Here is a 19,794-nt window from a genome sequence, read left to right as displayed (position 1 = left end):
TTTTTTCTGCCACAAAGTCTTGTAAGTTACTTGGACTCCTGTGGCTCTAATAGGGGTTGAATTTGCAATTCTACTTCAGCCTATTAAGCAGCTGGAATTACAGGCTTGCATCAGACCCCTCTAGATATCTTTTAATTTGTTTCCATCTTGATGTAATCCTGGTAAGAATGGGCTCTGAACCTAAGAGATTTTTCAACCTTAAGTCTAAAACAAAAGTATGCTTAATGAAAAATTTCTCTCACACAAGGTTATAGTTTTCTTTAGTTTCTTAAAGGAGTCAGTAATAACTTTAAAAAAAAATTTCTTTTTCAGCTGAGCTACAGGCCCAGTAAGCAGAAGAGTGGGTGGGTTACTAGGAGGAGGAGCAGAGGAAGAAGGTGAGGATGGGAAGAAACTGTTAAATGGAAACAAGGTAAAAGAATAAGCGGGTGCTATATTACACAGGTCATCACTATGTAGTTACTACTGTTTCACAGAATCCAAAACAAAGACTTTGAAGAACTACATGTGTGAGAGGATACCTGAATCCTGGATATATACACACACACACACACACACACACACACACACACATATATACCACACAAATGTACCGAACTATTACCTAGTGCCCTAAATAAATCAATATATATAACATACAAATGTACCCAACTATTACCTAGTGCCCTAAATAAACATGATTATTGTGAATAAATGGACTCAAGGGTCCCCAAAAACTATAGCAAAAGAAAAAAAATGCCAATTTTCTTCACGAATGGGTGTTAGGATCATCTAACTACATGAGATACACTTTGCCACTATGATAGCAAACTGGCAAGTAGCAGCAACCCTACCACAGCTCCAACGCCATCACACCCTTAGCTCTCATACTTATCAATGACTCACATACAACTTTTAATCCTGCAAGACCCATTCATTGACACTGCCTTACACAGACACACGTTTTTACAGTGCCTCTTCTGTTCAGATGTACAAATGTTCATTGTGTTACAACTGCTTACTGCATTCCATACAGTAATGTTATGCAGCCTTGTAACTTAGAAGCAACAGATCACAGCATGTAGCTTAAGCGTACAGTTCCATAACACCTACATCAATGTAAGGACGGTGTATGAAACTGACTTACACCAGGTTAACTTTCCATTCCTTCCCAAATAGGAATAAATACTTTCAAAGAAAATTGACTTCATAAGGATAAAACTCCAGGGGGCTGGGGAAAGATAGTAAAGTGCTTGCCATGCAAACAAAGGACCTGAGTCCAGCTCCCTGGCATCCATAGAAACTGAGGAAGACACCCAACACGGTTCTTTGGCCTCTACAAGCACACACATGAACACATATACATATACAGAGCACATATATACATATATAATGAAAACTAACTACATAAGTAATAAAACTGGGCTGGGAATGGTGGAGCAGCAACCAGAGACTAAGTAATAGAACTAAATAGAGACAAGAGGACCACAAGTTTTACAGAGCCAGGAAACCTCCTGACTATATGAGATTCTGTGTGAAAAGGATCCTAATGAAGTAAAGGTGGTAGGAAGCCAATACAATAGTTCTCAACTAGCAGGCATGCCCTACCCTAGAGAGGCATTTGATATTCTCCCACAAAGATAATATTTTTTTGACTGCACAATCCATGACTACACAAGACCGAGGTAAACAAGTGTAAGTGATGAAAAAGAAAACATTTTCAAGAGCAAGTACTAAAATACTGACCAAAACAGTCAGCACTTAAAAAGTAGAAAAGTAGGAAGAATTAGAACAGATAAGTATAATGTAGTGGTTCCCAACCTTCCTAACACTGTGACTTTTTAATACAGTTCATGTGTGATGACCCAATCATAACATTACTTTGTTGCTATTTCATAACTGTAATTTTGCTGCTTTTATGCAAAATACTGTAAATATCTGATATGTAGGATATTCAACATGTGACCCTCCCCCAAAGGGGTTAAGAACTCAACTCATGGTTGAGAACCACTGGTATAATGTATAGTAAAGTTTAAGGAGCTCCTTTTGTTTGGTTTTGGATCTTTCAAGACAAGGTTTCTCTGTGTGTAGCCCTGGCTGTCCTGGAACTCGCTCTGTAAACCAAGCTGGCCTCAAGCGCAGAGATCCACATTCCTCTGACTCCCAAGTGCTGAGACTAAAGGCACGTTTCACTACCACCCAGCTAAATTTTTTTTTTAATTGTTGTTTTGAGACAGGGTCTCTCTATGCAGTCCTGGCTGTCTGGGGCTTATCATATAGACCAGGCTGGCCTGGAACTTACAGAGATCTACTTGCCTCTGCCTCTCCTAATACTGGAAATTAGAGGCATATACTGCCATGCCTGGCTAAGGGGCCACATCTATATTATGTCTAGTACCTAAAAAGAGAACTCTTTGAGTATTATCTAGTTGCTTAGTTATTAATGATTAAAACACTAGGTCAAACCTAGGGTCTTACTCATGTAAGCCCATAAACTATTAAATGAATAAATTACTGTATGTAATTTAAGGCTTCTAGGTCAGTACTTACAATTTAACAGCTCTTCCAACTGTAGCTCTGCAAATGTAATCAGAGTTGTCTGATATGCATGTGAGTAAAAGGAAGATACAGAGCCAGGCGGTGGTGGCGCACGCCTTTAATCCCAGCATTTGGGTGGCAGAGGCAGGCAGATCTCAGAGAGTTTAAGGCCAGCCTCGTCTATCAAGTGAGTTCTAGGACAGCCAGGACCACTACACAGTCTCAAAAAACTAAAAAGTAAGATACAGAAAAGATGGATAAGATTTATAAGAAATAGTAAGAGAATAATGACTGTCAGGCACAGTAGCGCACACCTGTGGTCCCAGTTCCATGGGAGACTGAGGTAGATCCTTTGAGCCCAGGAGTTTGAGGCCAGTGTGGTGGTTAGAATTGGAGTGGTCCTCATAGGTTCACATATTTGAATGGTTGGTCATTAGGGAACAGTCCTATTTGACAGGGATTAGGTTGGCCTTTTCAGAGTTGGTGTGGCCTTGTTGGAGGAAGTGTGTCACTGGGAAGTGGGTTTTGAGGTTTATAATGATCAGGCCAGGCCCAGTTTCTCTCTTTCTGATGCCTGTTGATCTGGATTTAGAACTCTCAACTACCTCACCAGCACCATGTCTGCCTGTGTGCCACCATGCTTCCTGCCATGGACTAAACCTCTGAACTGCATGTAAGCAAACCCCAATTAAATGTTTTCTTTTCTAAGAGTTGCCGCTGTCGTGGTATCTCTTCACAGCAACAGGACACTAAGACAGCCAGCCTGGGCAATACAATGAGAACGTATCAAAAACTAAAATTCAAACAATCAAAGGGACACCAAGAGCTTAGCTCAGAAGCAGAGTGCATGCCTAGCAGGAGAAAAGCTCTGGGATGTGGGTGGGGAGATTCAAAATCATAACCAACTGTACCAAAAGGACTACCATATCCTGTAAAGTCAACCAAAATAATTAGATACATATGTAGCAGCGGCATGTGTCTTGGGAGTAATGGAGGAGTTTCTGCTGATGTACAGACAAGACCAACCTGCTATTCTTATTTAAAAATTATATAAGTTTGGGAATAATTCATCTTTGTGGAACCAACTTCTATCAATGCAAACATGGCTTTGAATTAGCAACCTGGTTTTTAGTAAAAATAGATTTAGATTTAACAGCCAGCTCGTGTTGAGTGCCTCAGGGGAAAGTAAATAGTTTTAATTTACTATATACTAAGCATAGGGCAGGTACACCTCACAAAGAACCTTGACAGTCTTTTGAGACTTTTGAAATATGATGGAATTCCATGAAAAATAGTAAATTGAATGGGGCAACTGGAAAGTGGCATAGTTAACTAAGATTTGAAAAGAACAAAGGCATACTTTAATTTTAGATTTCTCCAAGTTCTAATCTATAAACTCTAAGCATACTGACACTTCAGACAAGTTCCTTTATCTAATCGGTGTCAGGCAATTTTCCCTGAGACAAAGAAAACATCCTTAATAAACTAGCTCCAGGTTCCACAAAACTTAACACAGAAAAGAGTCAACTCTGAGGAATTCCAGGAAACCAAGTGAAACAAATTGTTTAAAAAAAAAAAAGCGTTACTATAGACACAATTTCCTTAACAGAATAATGAATATTATTCCACTGAAACTTTCAAGGTTCAATATTGCCTTTAGAAATTTAATTCATATATTTTCTTTTTCAAGCCTTCATTAGCCCTACTTGGTATTATCTATTTATTTAGTTTTCTAGTACCAAAAATATACTTAATATAAATATATGGAAGACTTCTAACTAAAATTAAAGCGAGAAGTGGCCACCTGTCTCCCCACTTCCAGATCTACACTAACTAGTAAAGGAAATAAGCTCAAGCGCAGCTATGAAGGAGAAAGAAGAGGAAAAGTAGCAGTATAGACTAGGCCACACTCCCGACTTCTCCTTTGGAGGCTAATAAGTAGTACTAGGAAATGCTTGTTACAAAGGTATTTTTTTCTTCCAAATAGTATGTATTTTTGAAAATTTTTAAAGAGAAATATCCCCATATCTAAATCAGATGTGGTTACTCCTGGCCAGAACAACCAAAGGCAGAGGTTGAATATATTAAGTCAGGCATGGTGGTGTAAGCCTTTAATACGAACCCTCAGGAGGCAGAAGCAGGAGGATGAGGCCAGCCTAGGTTACATAGTTACAAGTCAGCAAAAAAAATATTCCTGCCGGGCGATGGTGGCGCACGCCTTTAATCCCAGCACTCGGGAGGCAGAGGTAGGCGGATCTCTGTGAGTTCGAGACCAGCCTGGTCTAGAGAGCTAGTTCCAGGACAGGCTCCAAAGCCACAGAGAAACCCTGTCTCGAAAAACCAAAAAAAAAAAAAAAAAAAAATATTCCTCCTATAGCTTTATATTGAGACACACGTACACACATACGGGGTAGGGGTGGGGGTTAGAGTTTTATTTGAGGCAGAGTCTCATTTTGTAGCCAAGTCTGGCCTAAAATCCATAGAACCTCCTTCATGCCTTAGCCTCCCAAACTCTGCAATTACAGGTACCATGACTGACTATGAAAGTAACATTACTCCCCTGCAGTTGCTTCAGAAAGGTGAATGCTTTTATATTTATTTATAAAAGTTAATTACACATTTAAAAAAAAAAAAGCCAGGAAGGCATGGTGGAGAATGCCTTTAATCTCAGCTTCTGGAGGCAGAGGCAAGGAGAATCTGTGAGTCCGAGGCCAACCTGGTCTACATAAGGAGCTTCAGGACAGCCAGGACTAGATGATTACAGTATATGTACAAAAATCAAGATTTTCCAGAAGAATGAAGTTATGTGACGGTTAGTCCTGACTGTAAAATTTGTTAGCACTTAGAACCACCACAAAAACAAACCTCTGGCACTCCTGTGAGGGTGCTTCTAGATTAGGTGAACTGAGGTACAAAGCCCTACCCTAACTGTGGGTGGTTCTACTCCACGGGCTGAGATCCTAGACGCTTCTGCTTAGCAGCTGCAGGGGAACAGTGCTACCACCTGTTCCATGCTGCCATGGCTTCACCGCCATGATACACAGCAACCTCATACTGTAAGAGAAAACCAATCCTTCCATCCACTCATGCTTTTGACAGGTGGTTTGCTCCAGCACACATCAGAGTCCCGATACTTCAACATGTCTGGCCCCATGCTAGTTCCAGAAGTTAGATACTATATGTAACAAAATGCTAGAGAAGCAAAAATCACCAAGAACTACTTATGGTCTCTTGTGTGCATATGACCTGCCACTTAAAAGCTCATGTGGTGTGTTGAAGGCTTTGTCAGACACCCGAGCACAAAGGATTAATCTACTGATATGTTCATAGTTGAATGGGCTATGAGAAGATGAAGGCTAACCAAAGGAAGCAGGTCACTGATAGTGTGCCTCTAAAAGGTCTATCTTGTCCATAGCCATCCAAGAGGGGCAACCCAGCTCCATCACTCCCTCTCTGCTTTGAAAGGCTGTTCAGAGTAACAGTTAACCATGAACTTGCCAACAGCTTTCCTCCTTTTAAGTTGTTTATGTCAAGCATCCTTCATGACAATACAGTAAAAACTAAGTCTTCAACGCCTTCATCTTAATCTTGGAAGTCAATCCTCCTATCAGTAGCAGAGAACTAGGCAGATTCAGAGGAACCACAGATAGCCTTTTACAGAGTAAAGAGCCACAAGAAATTTCTCATTACAAGAAAACAAGCACACAGATATTCAAACAGATGGCCCACTTTTTGTTTTTGTTGGTAACAGTACTTATAGTCAGCAAAAGGCCCAGTGAATAATAACGGAGAACAGTAACACCAATAAAATTACAGGTGAAGGCTTTAGAAATGAATGCAAGGGTAGTGGTGGCACATGCCTTTAATTCCAGCATCCAGAAGGAAGAGGCAGGCACATCTCTGAATTCCAGCCCAGCCTGGTTTACAAGAGCTAATTTTCCAGGACAGGCTGGTCTATAAGAGTTAGTTCCAGGGGGCTGGAGAAATGGCTCAGTAGTTAAGAGCACTGCCTGCTCTTCCAAAGGTCCTGAGTTCAATTCCCAGCAACCATCTGTAATGAGGTCTGGTGTCCTCTTCTGGCCTACAGACATACACACAGACAGAATATTGTATACATAATAAATAAATAAATGAATAAATAATAAAAGAGTTAGTTCCAAGATAGCTAGAGCTATTACACAGAAAAACCTTTTCCAAAAAAAAAAAAAGGTAACTATAACCATTATAACTATTCTCCCTTCCAAACACACATCATCACATAACTAAGGAATTTGTACATGTTGGCCCTGCTTAAGCAAGAAGGAATCAAACTCAGATTTGATGTGTAAAATAATTTGACTGGGCGCTATGAAGTTTTGAATCCTTTCTAATGGCTCCAAAGCATTTAGAACAATGGTTCTCAACATGTTGGGTGACCCTTAGGAAGGATGAGAACCATTGATTTAGATCAAGAAATTCCAAAGAACCAAGTGTGATAGTAGGCATAGGGAAAATAGAGGCAGAAACAGCCTGGGCTACTTGAGACTCTTTCCTAATTATTTTACTTTTGTCAAGAAAAGAAAAAGGAAACAAGAAAAAGAAACCAAACAAATAGCACATTATGGCAAAAAAAGCAAAAGGTTGGTAAGACAGGACTGGGTCTGCATCTGAATTTTGTCACTCCGTAACAGTTTAATTCTGTCAAACCCAAGAATCCAAGATCATTTTAAGCCTCTTCTTTGGCTTGAGCCTGGCGCTGGTGGTGCACGCCTTTAATTCCAACACTGAGGAGGCAGAGGCAAGCTGATCTCCATGAGTTTGAGGCCAGCCCAGTCTACAAGAGCTCGTTCTAGGACAGGCTCCAAAGCTACAGAGAAACCCTGTCTGGGGGAAAAAAAAAAAGTAAACCTCCATTTGGACTGGGGATGTAACTCAATGGTAGAGTACTGCCTAGCCTTCAAGCTGGGCTCCACCAGAATACTTAAAGCTTGGTACTTCCACCATACTTATTAGAAGCTACCTATCTTTGTAAATGCCAGGTAGCTGTGATTCCATACAGTCCTCTCATTTAAGAGACTAAATAGCAAAGCATGCCATTAGAAGCGATGAGTCACAATCAAAATCCAGACTGTTCTGACTCCAAACCCTAGTGAGATGTTCAGTGGCCTCTTTGAAAGCACTTTCTGCTCTCTATGAATTTAACTCGAAAGTTAGAGTTCAGCATATTTATGTAAACAATAATTTCCAAAGTAAGCAGATTTTCAGATCTTAAGTAAGTCTGTCATAATTGAGGTTTATGAGCTGAAACACCAAAATCAATCATTTGAAAAATAGTTATCATCATACAAGAAACCATTACTTGAAAATCTAGGTCAAAGTTAAGCTTTAAGCTACCTATGAGCACACACAGTAATACAAACCTTAGCTTTGACCAACAACTAAGATCTACTGCAACACTGTTCAAAGAGGCCTTGAAGTACCTGTATTCATATAAAAATTGCCTGCTGTATAAATAATAGATACTATAATAAACTTATATAAAACATCCAACAAAACTACAAATAATACTGCATTTTATTTAGAATGAGGCTTTAGTATATAACTTTAGAATGTGTATGTCATCTAAATACTGTATTATTGTAAAACTTGTAAACCCTCATGAACTATAATCTACAGGTGTGAATCTGAACAAAAACCTGCAGTAGAAAACACACACGGGAGGGCTTCTTCAGCTCCCCATACCAATCTTCTTTCCTTTGGAGTACTAGGGACTGAACTGAGGCCTCACATACAATAAAGAAGTGGCCTATCTATCTCCCCAGTTCTTTATTTTTTGATAGAAATTCACTTAAATTTACCCAGGCAGGTCTTAAACTTGTGACTCTCCCACCTTGCCCTCCTGAGTGGCTCAGACTACAGGCCTGGTAACCCATATTAAACCTTAAGGGAACTGCAAATATTAAACTCCAATTCAAGTGCCACAACCTTACATAGCAGAGCAAATAATTTGCAGTAGTGGTTTTTGTTCTGAATGTTGTTCATGTTTATGTTTTTGAGACAGGGTCTCATGTATTCATTTGGCTTCAACTTGCCACACAGTGGATGCCTTGAACTTCTTCTGATCATCCTGCCCCACCTCCAAAGAACTCAGAGTCCAGGTGTGGGTACCAAAGTTCCAGGGCTGGGGATTGAAACCAGAACTTCATGTCAGACAAGCACTCCATAAACCACACTTTCAGTCCCCATTCCTTTTTGGTATTTAAAAGTTTAACAAGCCAGGAGTTGAGACACCCACATTATTTCAGTCAGGAGGCTAAGAGAGGAGGATCATAAATCTGAGGACAGTCTGGGCTACATATGGAGAACATCTAAAATCTAAAAACTAACAATTTTAAGAGAATTTTCGTCTATTTTAAATAATCTTCCCTGAAGAATATACATTTGTCAACTTATAAAACTTGTATTTAGCCAGGTAGTGGTGGCGCATGCTTTTAATCCTAGCACTAGTGGGGCAGAGGCAGGTGAATCTCTGTGAGTTTGAGGCCAGCCTGGTCTACAAGAGCTAGTTCCAGGACAGGCTCCAAAGCTACAGAGAAACCCTGTTTCGAAAAACAAACAACAACAACAAAAAAAATACCACCAAAAAACTTGCATTTATCTACAACTTTACATTAAAATGGCATGTCTTATCTACTAATATTGAGTGTTCTGAACAAGTGGTTGGAAAAGCAGGAAATTCAACAGAGTCAAGGTCAGTGGCCTTCCTTATGAAGTTGTTTTTCCACTTGTTTTTTTAAAGGAGAGGACTGGAGACTGGCTCAGTAGGAAAAAATTCGCAAGCGTACAAGACCCTGTATTTGAATATCCTGGAGACAAAACCTCCCTTAAGCGATCCCTGATCATCTGAACAAAAACAAGTATGGAGCTTACAGCTAGGAAAGTCATGCTATGGGAATAGATAACAGACTCAAGAAAATTGAAGAAAAAATATGAAGAACTACATTTTTTAAGTATTATCTGTTAAACATGTGATTTACCAGACACAGCCAACATAAAAGAGTTTGTTCTGCCACGCAGTGGTGGCTGAACCTTTAATCTCAGTACTCGGAAGGCAGAGGCAGGTGATTTCTGAGTTCAAGGACATCCTCGCCTACAAAGCAAGTTCCAGGGGATGCTCCAAAGCCAAAGAGAAACCCTGTCTTGAAAGAAAAAAAAAAGTTCAATTCCACAAGCTATGTCGATTGAGATATGGGAAGATGACACTAAATTAAGTAGAATAAAAATAAAGTCAACAGAATAGAAGCGACATACAACTGCTATAAAACAATTTTTTAAAAAAAAGTAGTTGGTGCATGCTAGAGAGGTTGATGTGAGATTCCGTGCGCCAGCCTGGACTAGAGTCCTGTTTCACCAACCAAATGTTCTATCAAGGGATGACATATTACAGCTCTTTGGTAGAGCACTTGCTTAGCACATTGCAAACCACTCCACATACTCCTCTCCCCAAAAGCAAACTACTAATACAGAAAAGAATCTAAGCTGTGGAAGAACACATTGACAACCTAAGTAAGTCACTTAGAAATTCTTTTTTTCCTGGTTTTTTCAAGACAGGGTTTCTCTGTAGCTTTGGAGCCTGTCCTGGAACTTGCTCTGTAGACCAGGCTGGCCTGGAACTCACAGAGATCCACTAGCCTCTGCCTCCCAAGTGTTGGGTGGGATTAAAGGTGTGTGCCACCTCCACCCGGCTAGAAATCTTAATACACTTCCATCACATCCATTGCAGACATCACTAACTAGTCTCTACACTTAATCTGCCAGCATTGGAAAATGTGTTCTTTTAAGAAAAATTGGCCCTCAAAATTGAATTCTAAAAAGCTAAAAGCTCATTTTTGACCCACTGGAAATTTGAAAACAAAGATAGCTACTTTTTTAGTATCATTTAAAGTTGAAATCAGACATCTCTAAATTAAGGGATTAAAAAGCTTCTAGTTTGATAAACAGTAGCTATTTGTAATTTTCTGAGAAACTAGCATACACACACACACACACACACACACACAAAACTAATAAAAAATTTCAGAAGCCCTATATAAAAGAAACATAGGGCCAGGCGGTGGTGGCGCACACCTTTGATCCCAGAACTCGGGAGGCAGAGGCAGGTGCATCTCTGTGAGTTCGAGGCCAGCCTAGTCTATAAGAGCTAGTTCCAGAACAGGCTCCAAAGCTGCAGAGAAACGCTGTGTGTGTGTGGGGGGGGGGGGGTTGAAATATACGTTAATTTAAACACTAGAAAGAATATCATCACATTAGTTACCTCTGTCCAAAACATCAAGGTAGAAGTCTCCAGGAAGTGAGATAACAAAGGGGAAATGAAAACAGATCCCTTGAACTCGAGGATCAGATCACTGTGGGTGCTGTTTACCGTACGTACAGTAAACCAAAGGGAAGGAGTGAAAAACCTGAAGAATCTTTTTTTTCCTTCCAAGACAAGGTGTCACTAAGTGGTTCTGGTTGTCCTGGAACTCACTATTCAAACCAGGCTGGCCTCAAACTCACAGAGATCCACCTGCCCCGGCCTCCCAGAGTGAATCCCAAGTGCTGGGGTTGAAGGCTTGGACCTAGTAGTGAACTCTTGAAAAAGGAAATTTTAAATGTACTGTGTGTGGTATACAGGAGAAAGTGTTTCCTAAATACTCAAGTCTAGCAAAGAGAAACACCTAATATTCTATGAAGAAACCCAGAATGTCCAGCTTCCTGACTTAACAGCAGAGGGGTGCGCGCGTGCCTGTGTGTGTGTGTGTAATACATGTATGATACACACAGACAAATGACACCATGAAATGTGTATCATACATGTAAAATACACAGACAAATGACACCATGAAAAGCAGTTTTTTTTCCATCCCAAATCCAACTACGATATAAAGTAACATTAAAATAGTAAATTGCTTTGATATACAGTAATACTGAAATAGTAAAATGCTAACTACATATACCATCCATTGGAAGAAGCTCTTAAATTACTCTTTTCAGTAAGTTTCAAAAGAAGCCAGTAAGGAGGCCTGACTTTGTAAACACACTGCAGAGCTCCCTATGGATGGTCGTCCTGGCATCTCCCTCTTTGTTTCCTGTTATTTAAGGAGTATGGAAAAGTTTTCACACTACATACAAAAAACATGAGCATTCCTGCCCATGACCTTCCTCCTCCATAAAACAGGAGTGAAACTTGAGCCATCTGTAAAGACTTGATAGTCTAAAAATTTGTTATCAATTGTCATTTGGTTCTTTCTCATTTGGACAAGTCAACTTGAATTTAGGGCTGGGGTGAAGCTCAGTGGTACACTTTCTGCAGTGCTACACTTTACTGAAAGGTAACATACCTGCCTGTGTTGCCAGAGCACACAAGGGAAACAAAACGTAGATCATATCTGTTCTTTTAAGACAACTATTTTGAGTTATTTGAAGAATAGTTAAAGTGTGGGCAAGTTATTGTTGTTTAGTTCAAGTTTTACAGAATATCTATTTTCGTAAACGCTTTTATCTCTCTACCTATATTTAGTAAACTACCTATATTTAGTAAACTTTTAGGAGGAAAAGAAATAAAAACGGGGTCGAGAAAGCCTAAAGACTTCCTAAACATCCTTCGCTGAGATAATTAAAGAGAACTGGCTCAGAAATCCCTCCTGTTCTGCCTTCACACACTGGCGCACAGCCCAAACCGAGGCTCCAGCCCTTGACAGAGAGACACCAATCCCAGGGCGGGCGGCCGCTCGCACTAGACTCTCACCTCCTGGATGCGCTTCCTCGCCCGCTGAAGCACCTCTTCGTAGCCCTTCTGCCGCAGCTCGCTGAGGCTTTCGTAATACTCCTCGGGGTCGTCGGTCTCGGTGAAGAGCACCTGGGACAGGATCTTCCAGCCGCACGTGTCCAGGCCGTGGCCCAGGTAGACCTGGAGCTGGTAACACAGAGCGTCGATCTCCTGCTCGGTCATCTCGGGGGCGCCCCCGAACAGCACCGTCCACATGCCGGACGGCTCTTCGGGGAACACCGGCAGACACGGCTCCAGCTGTGAGTTCACCGAGCACAGCTGCTGGTGCACGGCCCGCAGATCCTGGAAGGAGAAGAGCCCGGCCCAGCTGCACTCTTCAGCCGGTGACTCCAGCTCCGCGGTGGACGGCGGCCGCTCCGCGTCGGGGTGCGGCGGTGGCGCCTCATCCTCCCTCACCATTTCCAGCACCTCGATCTCCTCGGAGACCGCCCCGCAGGCACTCATCACTCGCACCGACGACACCGGGGGCGCCGGCGGGGCTGGCGTGGCAGCGGCGGCCGCATCTCGGGATTCCGCGCCTCTGCGAAGCGGGCTGGCCTTGGCCCGCGCGGGACTACGGAGGGGACTCTCCGGTCCTTTGCCGGCCGGACCCCGGAGAGGATTCCCTCTCGGGCTGCGCGCGCTGCGCGGAGAGCCACCCTCGGCCCAGGCCGGGCTCTTCCGCGGCCCGGGGCTCCGGAGCGCCGTGGCAGAGGCAGCGGCCTCGGGTCGGCCCCGGGTCGCCGGGCTGCCGGGTCCGCGACTCCCATCTGGCGCAGGAGTCCCCGCCTGTTCCCGGGAACCGCTCCTCTGCCTCTGGGCCGTCCGGTTGTGGCAGGTTATGGCAAACTTGCCTTCGATCTCGTTCCAGGCCACAATGAACACGAACTTGTGCTTCTCGCGCTCGTCGAATACATGGGGCCGCACCGCCACCCAGTCGGACTCGAGCGTCTCCTCCAGCGCGAACGACATGGTAGCTCCAGTGACCGGCCGAGGGGGGCCGCCCGGCCGAGTCTCCGCGGTGGCCGCGCCCCCAGCTCACCCTTGCCGGGCGCCTTCAGCCATCTTAGCGCTCCGGCCGCTCTCCCACCGCCTCCTTTGTGGCGCGACTCTCCGAAGAGACAATACGCGGCCCGGAGCGGGTAGTTCACATAGTCACGTGCGGCCGGATCTGTTTACAAGCCGCTCGCTGCGGCAGTGCGGGGCCCAGGGCCGCCTGGCCGGCCTGCGTGAGGCCGCGGGAGCTGCGTGATGGGATGCGCCGAGGCGCGCGTCCGCGCTCGCCGGGGCCTATCGCCCCGCCGCCGCTCTGCCTCCCGCCGACCGCGCCGAGCCAGCCGGAACCAGAGACCCGACTCCTAAACTCTGCGTCTCAGCGTCGCCACAATGTTGCCATTCGGCTGTGACGTCGGCGGCTCCACGAGGGACGTAAACACGGGCACGTGCAGCACGCTGCTGACGCGGCGGTGGCGGCGGCGCGCGTCGGGTCCGCGCGTCGGCGCCCCGCCCCTCCGCGTCCCCCAGCAGCGCCTGCGCGCGGCCGCGCGCCTGGCCCGAGCCCCTCCTCCTCCTTCCCGGCTGGGAGCTTCCTTGCAAACCGGTTGTTTTCCTGGGAGGAACAGGTGAGCTTGGACCCTGGGCAGGAGGAGCCAAGGCAGCCGGTTCCTGAGACTTTTTCCAGGGACACTCACGTGCACATTGGCTTCCCTTAGCCCGAAGAAATCTGGATGGACACCTGTGTTCAGAAAGTACCCGGTAAACAGGACGGGAACTTCGTCTGTCAAGGCTAAACCAAACGGTTCACTTCTCCCCTCGCACCATTAAGATAAAATTTAAGATAGACCAGTATCCAAAGACAACCCAGTGGGACACTAGAACAACAGAAAAATTCAATCTTAGAGTGTGAACGTTCATCTCAATATATCCGTCTTTTATTGCTTCAACTTTCATAATTTGTGTACTGTTCTGAGAACTTCTTTGAGCAGACACTGGGATAAAGATCTCTTTAGTTGTTTTCAGTTATACAAGTTCCCTCAGAGCGCAAACAACAGAAAATTTTATCAGTCCGACCTGGCAGCACTGACCACAAGTAGCTTCCAGAGCAGTTGGGAATTCAAGGCCACCCTAGGTTAAAAAAGGTCCTACTTCATAAAAACCTAATTATTCATATGAAACTATGATAAAACATTCCTAACCTACTAGGTCTATAATCCTGTTTGTATTGTTGGTGTTATCTTAATTCCTGTCAATGGTCAAGTCATCTGCATAATGGGAATTAGCTCGTTTACTTTAGGTCACATTAAACTTGTGTGAAGCCCCTGGAGCTGGGCTGTGGTGGTGCACTCAGGAGGCAGAGGCAGGAGAATCTCTGTAAATCAAGGCTGCCTAGTCTACCGACTGAGTTCCAGGACAGGCTCCAAAGCTTGAAACAGAGAAAAGCCAAAAAATAATAATAAATAAATAAAACCATCTGGATTACCCTCACATTGTCATCTACAATCAGCTTTGTATTTTTCTGACATCTAAACTAACAGTCAAAAGTTTTAGCCCCCGGTCACTTGGCTGAACATTCTAGACCTCACACATTTGCTTTGAAACTCATGCCTCCAACCAAATTTAAAGGGGGGGGGGGGGCACTGAAAGAAGCGTAAAAAAAGTTGAAAATGACTTCAGCCCGGTACAGTTCTTTGTATGAAACTGTGTATTTTCAACACTTGTATGTGCATTTTAAAAACATACCTTTGAAAGAGGGTTAGGTGTGATGGCCTATTCCCTTAATTCCAGAACTCTGGAGAAGAAGACAGAGCTATGAGAGTTCAAAGGCAATCTGGTCTACAGAGACAGCTCCAGGCTAGCTAAATGCTGCCTGGGGTGGAAAAAAAAAAAAAAAAAGGTCTGGGATATAACTCAATGCTAGTGTGCTTAGGAAGCATGCATGAAGTCATGAAGTCTTCAGTCCAATCTCCAGCGACACAAAAATAAATAAATAAATCAAGGCTGAAGAAAAGAAAACCTGCTGCAAATTAGTCTCCAGTGATGCAAATGATAATGTACTATAGGAAAGTGTTCATTTTGATAGAAAGACAACTGCTAGGTTTTCTTCTGATACAGTTACTGACAGGATCACCAACTCTCTTTGTTCAGAACATTTTATATATAGGTATGAATCTGGAGAATACAAGCTAAGTTTATTTAGAAGAAACCTATGCCAGGCTCGGTGGCTCATACCTATAATCTCATCATTCAGGAGGCTGGCACAGGAGGATTGCCTCCTGTAGCCATCCTGAGCTACAGAGTTAGATCCTGTCTTATACAAAACAAAACATTTTATGTATATTTATTAACTGTAATATTTATCTACAGCTATAAAATTGCATCCTATCACAAACCAGCAAGGGGAAATAAATGGGTTCGTGGCTGCAGAGGTTTTGAGTATTTTCTCCTAACACTCTGGCCACTGTGCTTTTTCCAAAGAGAAGTCTCGATGTTTCATGTTACCTCTGTCTTAGTCATTGTTCTTCTAGAAATGAAAAGAGACAGACCAAATTCCCATGGCAGGTTACTATAGGACGCTAGAGTTCTTTATTTAGGTCTGTATCTGATTGTCAAGTGTGTAAATCACTCCCTGGGAATAAGCAAAGCACAGGAAAAGCACATACACCATACCAACTTTGAAAAGGCTTTGAAAACTGTTGAGGATTGTTTGGTGATCTGGGAAATACTTTAACACTTCAGGCCTTTTAATAGAAATTCGAGAAATTTAATTGTGACTTTAAGAAGCAGGGCATTTCCGCACACGGTCTATCCATCCTCAGAGTGCCATGCGGTGTGGGTATGAATGGAATGGCTAGCTTTAACTTTGTGCGTGAGAAAACAGAATCTCTGGATAGCTGGGGTTAGTCCCAAGGGTGGGAGTGAATGACAAGTTCAGGAAGTGGGCTCTAAATCCACAGGCAGCCCTGCTGGATTTTCCCAGAAACAGACCCCAAAACGAAGCGAGGAATATAAAGCTTAGGAGAATGGTGGCTTTGTGTGTGTGTGTGTGTGTGTGTGTGTGTGTGTAAGTAACATGTAAAAGACAAGAGCCAGAGGGTGAAGTTGATGAACTCCAAAGATTCTATCTTTCTGGAGTTCAACTCTGGTGGAAATGGTTAAGCCTTGAGAGGTGATGACAACTTGAAGTTGACTCAGAAGACCCTTACTGCTGGGTGTTGTCGGTTTGCCATGTCTTACAGCTGGGGTCAACCTTTGCTGCTGCTTGGTTCATTTTGAGTCAGAGTCACACTATTTAAACTGGGACTGGTCTTGAACTCATGCACCTCCTACCTCAACCTTCTGAGATTATGAATGCTTACCACCATATATTTATCCAGTAGCAGTAAGGAAATGGGTTTTCCATTTACTTATTTACCTAGTTATGTATTATTGAGACAGGGTAGCCCTGTATAGTCTCACTGTGAACTCACCATGTAGACCAGGTTAACCACAAACTCACAGAGATCTACCCACCTCTGCCTCCCAAGTGCTGGGATTAAAAGGATTTAATCCACACATCTTTGTATCTATTATAGTACAGTTTGCCCTGTGAGCCACGTGGCTCCATCTCCTAAAAGCGTTTGGGGAGCTGCTCTTCCAGGGATGTGGTGAGCCTCTTTTTTTAGAAGAAACATAAAAGAGAATGGTCAGGACGATTCACAGAATCTGACTTCGATGGCTTTCGTGGCCATGTCTAACTTACTATCTCCTGCATTCTGCAATCCAGAACCCCCGTTTTCCTGCTGACATCAGCCGCTCACCTGATACGATGTCCCAAATCCTTATTTTTGGGAGGTCTAAATCCTGGTAATTTTATTCCAATATCATCACCATATATGTTATAATTAAGCTGGCATGGTGGCATATGCCTGCAATCTTAGCACTTGGCAAGTGGATCAGGAGTTTCAGGTCACGCTCAACTACATAGTAAATTTGAGACCAGTCTAAGCTACATGAAACCCTATTTCACAAAACAAATCAAGAGCAAAACAAAAAAAAAAATCTAGCAGGGCTCAAGTCCCCCCATGCATCTCTTGAGTTCCATATGTATTCCTCCTTGCGCCCATCAATCTCTTGCCTCCTGCTGCTCACGGTCAATGAGATCTTAGGAGATACTGATTCTTTTTTGGTTTGTTGTTTTGTTTTTTTAGACAGGGTTTCTCTGTAGCTTTTAACTTGTGCCCATTCTCATGTCCTTGCACCTAACTTCTTGTCTCTAATATTCTAATTTTCTCTTTCCAGGCTCCTGATCACTCATCACTGTCTATTAATCTCTACACAGTTTGACTCTGTGTGTCTCCTGTCACACTGTGGACGGACAGCTGGATGTGCTTCCCTGCCTGCTGGGAAGGCATCTTTCACACAGTTACTAATCCCGTCATTCATGATCATCCCTTGATTTACTTCAAGAGTTTGATGGAAACAGCATCTAATTCACTCACTTAAGATGCCCTAATGCACTCAGGTTGCACTGGTTCTGAGCAAATTCTCCAGCAGATGAATATGGGACTATCACATGGTCCAGTGACCCACATGTTCCACCGACGTCCATGTTGGAGAATATGTAGTCATGGGCAATAGCAATGACGCCATGATTCCATCTTCTCTCTCCTTTCTCTTACCTCCCTCAATTTGATTTTCATTAGTTTTATTTTGAAACAAGAACTAGCTATCATCATGGTTTCCAAGATGGCCTTGAGCCTGCCATCCTTCTGCCTTGGCCTCTGCACAATACTTGGCACCGTTTACATCTTAAAAACCTGAAAACAACACAGCAGAGCATTCCTCTCCCTAGGACATCGTCTCAACTCACCAGCAGCGAACACTTCAGAAATGCGACTATCATCTCATGAATGTTCAGTCTGCTTATATGTGTGTGCCCCTTTTGTGCCTGGTACCCAAGGAGGCCCGAAAAGGGTAGAGGTTCCCCTGGAATGAGAGTTATAAATGGTTATAAATTGCCATGTGAGTGTTAGTAGCCAAACTCTAGCTTCTTGAAGAGAAGCAATTACTCAACAATTGAGCCACCTATTTTGGCCAACCAGGGACTATCATCTTTTGTCAGGAATGTTGATGTTCCACTTACCATTATGAATTTGGTTCTTGGCTGGGTGGGGTGGTGCACACCTTAAGTCCCAGCTCTTGCGTGGCAAAGGCAAGCAGATCTCTGTGAGTTTGAGGCTGGCTTGGTCTACATAATTAGTTCCATATTAGCCAAGTCTATATAATGTGACCTTGTCCCAAGTGAAATAAAAAGAATGGGGTATTTGTGGCTATCAGCCATAAGGTAAATAATCAGTCCCCCAAATCTACCTTCCTCCCTGTTTTGTGGGACCATTTCTAGTATCACCTGTGCCAGCTGGCTCTCTGGGAAGCAAGCCACAAGAGAGTGAAGAAGTATTTATAGATGAATATCTATGAAAGAAAAAGGAAACTGGGTTGAGCAGAGAAGTCAATGACCTGTACCCAGACCTCAAGGCAAGAAGTAAAAGCAGGGGGCAGGCCTGTAGCAATGATCATTAGAGAACAGGCAAACTGGTAGAAAATGATCCACCACTCAGTAGTCGCAGGGACCACCCCAAGAAGAATGTGACCTTGGCAGCCTTTGTCACAATTTACCAGGGGCCAAGGCCACTCAAGAAGGGTTTGCTAACTGGGCAGTGGTGGCACATGCCTTTAATTACAGCAATTCCAGCACTGGGAGGCAGAGGCAGGTGGATCTCTATGAGCTCAAGGTCAGCCTGCCCTACAAGTGAGTTCCAGGACAGCCAGAGCTACACAGAAACTGTTGGACTCTAGCGTCCAAACACCGAGGAGGAGTCGCCCCCAGAGACCACCTCACACACCACAGCCCATGCAAAATCATGAGGATTTTATTCATTCTGTCATGACAGGGTCCCTCGGCATTCGGGAAGCTGAGAGACCTCGAATAGCTGGTACAGTCTACTTTTAAAGGGGCCACAGAAGTAAGGGGGTTGTTCTTTGACTATTCTGATTGGCTTATTTGAAAGGGCTATTACCAATAATTGGCTGGAGAGCTGTTGCCAGATCAGATGAGGTAAGAGGTCGTTTTGACCCTGTTTCCCAGGGGACCGAACCAAAACATACGTATATGGGTAATTGTTCAGGAACTGAGTACGTGCATGTGTAGCTGTTAGGGCCTTGGTTCCCAGGGGAGGAGGGGAAGCACTATGGCACAGAGGCTGAGAGGATTCAGAATTGTCAGAAATGGCTTCAGAATTGTCTTAAAGTCTTACAAAACCCTGTCTGGAAAAACAAAACAGAGGAAAAAAGTGTCTGAGCTCAGCTAAAAGCTGAGACAAGCTGGTTTTTAGTGGTGGCCATCTGTAATCCAGGAGGCTGAGGGAAAAAAATCTCAAGTTTGAGGCTATCTGAGCAAAATAGCAAAATTCTGTATCAAAAAAATAAAAGGAAGGAAGGAAGGAAAAAAGGAA

General features: G+C 43.5%; 1 protein-coding gene across 1 annotated transcript in view; it reads right to left on the bottom strand.

Annotated features, from left to right (window-relative positions):
* Window positions 1-13,698, bottom strand: part of Jmy (junction mediating and regulatory protein, p53 cofactor) — a 70,100-nt gene extending 56,402 nt beyond the window's left edge. The window contains exon 1 of the mRNA XM_041663241.1: window positions 12,284-13,698. Within this exon, the coding sequence (XP_041519175.1) occupies window positions 12,284-13,276 (993 nt within the window). The 5' untranslated portion in view covers window positions 13,277-13,698. The remainder of the gene's footprint in view (window positions 1-12,283) is intronic.
* Between the last annotated feature and the right edge of the window lie 6,096 nt (window positions 13,699-19,794).

The sequence above is a fragment of the Microtus oregoni genome, unplaced genomic scaffold, assembly GCF_018167655.1.
Source record: "Microtus oregoni isolate MIOR12 unplaced genomic scaffold, Mior012 000014F_ref0000157, whole genome shotgun sequence".
Classification (NCBI taxonomy): Eukaryota; Metazoa; Chordata; class Mammalia; order Rodentia; family Cricetidae; genus Microtus; species Microtus oregoni.
The sequence above is the reverse complement of the archived record's forward strand: the minus strand, read 5'-3'. Positions and strand labels throughout refer to the sequence as shown.